The 5,400-nt window shown below is 38.1% G+C and overlaps 1 protein-coding gene across 1 annotated transcript in view; it reads left to right on the top strand.

Annotated features, from left to right (window-relative positions):
* The window catches only part of LOC109960064 (receptor-type tyrosine-protein phosphatase gamma-like), an 807,477-nt gene that overhangs the window by 182,009 nt on the left and 620,068 nt on the right, over positions 1-5,400 (top strand). The window contains exon 2 of the mRNA XM_020599907.1: positions 4,381-4,497. Within this exon, the coding sequence (XP_020455563.1) occupies positions 4,381-4,497 (117 nt within the window). The remainder of the gene's footprint in view (positions 1-4,380; positions 4,498-5,400) is intronic.

The following is a 5,400-nucleotide window of genomic DNA, read 5'->3' as shown; positions in this document are numbered from 1 at the left end:
ATGTCATGGGGTAGGACTGGATAAGTCTGACTTCTTCCTACTCCATTCAAACATGTACTAGGTATAAGCAAATTGATAAGGGATTAGCATTTGTGGATATGTGTGAAATTATGTGTGTTGACATATCGACTATCTTTACATGCTTGAAAGAATAAAATCAAATCAAACTTGACCAGCTCTGGATAAATCAGCTTGAAGCAGATTTTATAAAGAGCAAGTGCTCTGATGCCTTTTAAATCTGGGTCTTCTATTCATTTCCAAGAAACAATGGACTTTTTCATAGAATGAATTATTTCAATTCAGGGTTTTTTTTTTTTTTTTTTTTTTTTGCATAGTACCAAATCACAACAAGTCATCTCAGGACACTTTTACACAGGTCTAGATCTTATTATTATTATAAAGGAAAAATCCAACAAATCCCCCTTGAGCAAGGTACTGGGAGATAGAGAGGACACAGTATGGGAGAGAGGCACAGTTGGGTCTTTAAGGTACAATGGAGCCTTGTCATTAAGGGCTTTGTATGTTAGGAGCAGGATTTAAAATGCTATTCTGGATATTACACAGAGCCAATGGAAAGAAGCTTCCAACACAGATACTTTCAATGTTTCATGGAGGTTGTTTTTATTAAATGCCAACAATTTTTTAAAAATATGCTTGTTTTTTATAAGGGTGGCAAATAAAATAGCATCTTGACATTCACTGACTGATAATCATTGACTGTCAGTGACTGCTTTCTAGACTTAAATCTGGTAGCCAACCTAAACTTTGCAAGATTTAGTCTTTCTCTAAAAAGCTCATGCATGTGATACAATTGGATTTGTCATGGAAACACTTAATTGAATATTATGAGAATGTTCAGAGAAAAATAAATGACTTGTGAAAGTGTAGAATTTTTGTAGTGTGGAGATATTGGTACTGCTGATTTTGCTGAGCAATTCAGGAAAGCCACTGCCATCATGACATGATTGAAGGACAATATACTCAGAGGTTTCAGAGAGGTCAGGTGAGGGTGGGGGAAGGCTGGTTACTAAAGGTTGGAGAGCAAGACAAATTGATGAAAAGCTACCAAGTGAAAGACAAGAAAGAAAAAGAGGGAAGGGAAAGGATAAGATGTGTTTGGCAAGGATGAAGGGAGTTAAGGTGGGGTCTGTGCATAATTACATTTTCTGTTCTGAGCAGTATTGGGAATCAATAATGTAATTCATAGAAAAGCCATAGAACTGCTGCCCATTGGCATTCACAGACACGAGCCATGCTTACATCCCAAAGAATTAAAACAAGACAAGGGGGGAGAAAGGCAAGATGGGGGGCAGTGGTGTCTGTCATTGAAACAAAGACACCCCTTTTTTCATCCTCAGTCTTTAAATTTTTCCCACAATGCACTGCAAAAAGCTGGAGAGTTTGAGTTTCTATTGCATCGTGATGGGCATTTTCAGGTTTGCCTGGCGTTCACATGGAGACAGCTCTCTCTGTCCTCATGATGTTTAGATATCACATACACAAACACTCACACACCTCCTTGTATTCATATAATCATAGCTGGTATTTTGGGGTGAGATGTACAATGGCAGTTTCACCTCATGAGACTGCCACAGTGTATTTACAAAGGGCTTAGATGAGATTCCTCACTAAAATTCAACAACGCATACTCCAGCAAGAAAACACACAACAATGAAGCAGTTAAATTTAAAAGCCCCCATGTTTACTGTTGCTGATGTGACTGCAGTGACAGTGCAACAAAACATGCATTTTTAATGGATGCATCATAGATGGTTTGAGACACTTGGCAGTTGTTTACTTGAAGGCTACCTCTTTAAGAGTGAATACAATTCAATTCTGGTTTATAGAATGTTGGTCTCATCAAAGTTTTGGCCATGCATTTACTATGCTAAATAGATGTTCATCAGTCAGACAGGTTGTAAACAAATTTCAAGTTTCATTAAACTTATTTAGAAGAGAAAACAAAGGCAATTAGTAAAAATACTACCCAAACTGTCTGCTGTAAGCCTCCATCACAGACACACTCTCTGCTCCAACTTTGTACTGTACTGTAGGTTTCTTATGCAGTAAGGTATTATTTGCTGCAATGCATGCACAGTCACTTACAGTTTTACTGCAGTACTTACATATAGCATGATTTAGATCATATACTGATGGGGTTTTTTAAACCTGCCTGATCATCAGATTACTAATGCTTTTGATCCATTGGACTACTTTGTGGCAATGTTACTTTCTTAACCTAAACAGAGTGAACTTCCTTGATTACACCAAAATGTTACTGAAAGTAAAAAGAACATAATAAAAAAGAAAAGACGTAAACAAATATTCATTTTGAACTTGTATTACATTCTAGCTGAGACTTGTAAGACATGGTATATTAGAAAGGTTAAAGGTGGCCTTCGGCAGGTCTAAGAGGGAGTCCAGTTATTTCCTTTTAGCATGATTTTTGTCCTGTGAAAGCTCTGTAAAAGCAAAAAATCACATAGCATAGCAGAGCCATTAGGAGTGAAGCTACCAGAAATACTGTCCTCCACTTTAAAGAAACCAAGCATTTCACCTCTGCCTTTTCTTTAGCAGAGATCAAGAAGGTCTTTCAGCCTGAGAGGAGGTGATTTAAAGTTTCACACATGAAACCAGCAAAAGGATTCTTGATTTTTCCCTTCTGCTTCCAAATGAAAAGTGACAGAGTTTAAATTCTAGGAAATTCTGCCTTTCTGTAATATATTTAACTGTGAGAGGGGGGTTGTATGTTTTTCAAGGTTTGACCCTAAAGACAATTAATAGGATATGAATGTGTTTGATACAATGAAAATATTTTTAGCTGTGAGTGCAACCCAGATGAAGACTAATTGTTTGCCATGAGCTTTTTTTATTTTTATTTTGGACTATTCTTTTGGCCTGGTAAGGTAACGTCCATTCTAGCTTTTATTACATCAGCTGGTTTTCCCCCATATCACAGTGTTATCTTTCTAATAACCATATTGCATCTCCTCAGGGCAGAAATGACCTGTAATCATTTGCAGCTGGTTTGAGGAGCAACAAAACTAGACAATAAAAATACCCAAAGAAAAAAATGCACCAAGCACAAAGATTGAAATTTGAAGGTTAAAATGTATAGAATAAATATTACAATAGTAAATCACAGCATTGTGTTACAAAGCCCAGGAGGGGACATAGAAAAGAAAAACAATTTATGGTTGAAGAAGAAAAGGAATTATAGTTACTTTGTGTTCCCTATGTGTAATTATTATGCGTTGATTTAGTGTCAGAGCTGCGATTCTCAAAGACCCGCAGGACTGCACCTTCTCTGCTTGGCTAAGTCAGTCAGGCTGCTGTCAGTTACTACTGACTTACAGTTTCCTCTGTGTGTGAGGAAAGGGTGTGCACTGTTTCTACAGGTTTAGGGTCTTGGAGTCAGATTTTGTTTATTTGTGGCTTGATGCCACAAATTAATAACAAAATTATTAAAAGAAAAAAATCATCATACTTGCTAGGTAAATGCTCACATTAATACATAATGTTAAGAAGCCGTCCCTGGTAGACTAGTGGTTAAGGTGCAGGACTGTCGCAGCTGTGGCCCTGGTTGGAATCAGGGTTGCGTCAGGAAGGGCATCTGGCGTAAAACGTGTGCCAAATGTCAACATGCGAGTCATCAGTGTGATGATTCGCTGTGGGGACCCCTAAACGGGAAAAGCCGAAAGTGACTTTCTTTAATACATAATGTTAAGACATTATGAAAACACCATATTATGCACCATTTGTAACTGCAGAGGTTGTACTTTTAGCAACATCTGTATAAAGACAGTATATAAGAAACAGGCCTTCAACACCAGCCAAATGTCATATTTTCCTGTTTATTTTCATGTATTATTTATAGAAAGAAAGTCACTTTCGGCTTTTTTTAGGGGTCGCCTCGGTGAATCGTCACACTGACGACTCGCATGTTGACCTTTGGTACGTGTTTTATGCCAGATGCCCTTCCTGATACAACCCTGACTCGAACCCAGGCCGCAGCGGCAACAGTGCTGCACCTTAACCACTAGCCTACCAGGGACAGCATTTTCATGGATTTCATGGATGTATTTCTTTTGTGCTGCTTCATTCTTTAAGTCTCACTTCGGGTGATGTTTTGCATGCTGTTCTTAAATGTACATAGTGTAGCTTGGTCTGTTTAAGTTCCACGGTGGTGGTATTCTTTGTTGGTGATATTTTTTTCCTACTGTAAATGTTATTATGAGGCAGACTGTATGGTAAGGCAGCTCAGCACACAGTTGGCTGTCATCCTGCCCAGCAGGTATAGAGGCATGGCTGCAAAGTGCTGCTGAAGCTCCACTGGTGTCTATGCTCACCTGTGTTTCCTCATGCTCTTCTCCCCTGCAGTGCTGACAGGAAGTCAAGTTGAGTCCCCAGCCCCTATCCAAAGTTTTCATAGAGCCATGACCAGCAGGACACGTCTCCGGAGAGCCGTCACTGAGGAAACCTACTGGGCCTACTCAGGTGTGTTTGTGCACTTCTTTTTCTGTCGAAACCAGTTTCAGTGTTTCCACTGCTGAAGTTTTGAGCCTTCAGTTCCACACACCCTGGCAAAGCATGATCATTTTCAGTATTGGAAAAAACCACTGGACAAAAAAAGTTACATATATGGAGAACTTACAGTATTTTTTTTTTCTTATTCCATACAATATTTGTGCTTTGCCTGTGTTTAGGATCTGATTATTTAGTTAGTAATATAACTTGCAGGTTAGCAACCCTACTGCAATAACATAGGAAAATTATGTAGAAGTTAGATTTGTAAAAATCTATATATGTGCTTCATTAACATTTGGAGTGGTCTATCTCAAGAAAGACAAATTGGAAGTGATGTCACAAAAGGTAGAGGAAATATGGATACGGTAACTATGCTGTCTTTGGAAAATTTGAAAATATTTATTTAGGGGGCATAATTGACTCGTAATAATGAGCCTGTTGTTAAAGAGACTGGAATAGGCAAGGATTAGGTTAAATAATGACTAAGAATAAAATAAGCCCGAGAGGAAAAGATCTGGTGCTCTGGGTCTCCAAGCCCTGCAGCACTGGCCATAAACATCACATTAAATTACAAATGTAATACCTGTGCAAACAAATGACCTAGCTAAAGTTATCAGTTATGCTTTATCAGGTGGTATGCTTTACAAAATAAAATACTAATGCTACCTAATATTAGCCATTCTGTACCTTATCACCTGGATGTTGTACAGGATAGCTTCAAGGTCAAAGTGTTTATTTGTCATATGCAGAGTTAGGAAACGTGTTTCCCTGTACAATGAAATTCTTACTTTGCTGTCCACATGAATGCCACAAAATACAAATGAAATATAAAGTAGATAAATAAGTAACACAAAATCTAAGGCACTTTAAGCA

The sequence above is a fragment of the Monopterus albus genome, unplaced genomic scaffold (assembly GCF_001952655.1).
Source record: "Monopterus albus unplaced genomic scaffold, M_albus_1.0 scaffold43.1, whole genome shotgun sequence".
Classification (NCBI taxonomy): domain Eukaryota; kingdom Metazoa; phylum Chordata; class Actinopteri; order Synbranchiformes; family Synbranchidae; genus Monopterus; species Monopterus albus.
The sequence above is the reverse complement of the archived record's forward strand: the minus strand, read 5'-3'. Positions and strand labels throughout refer to the sequence as shown.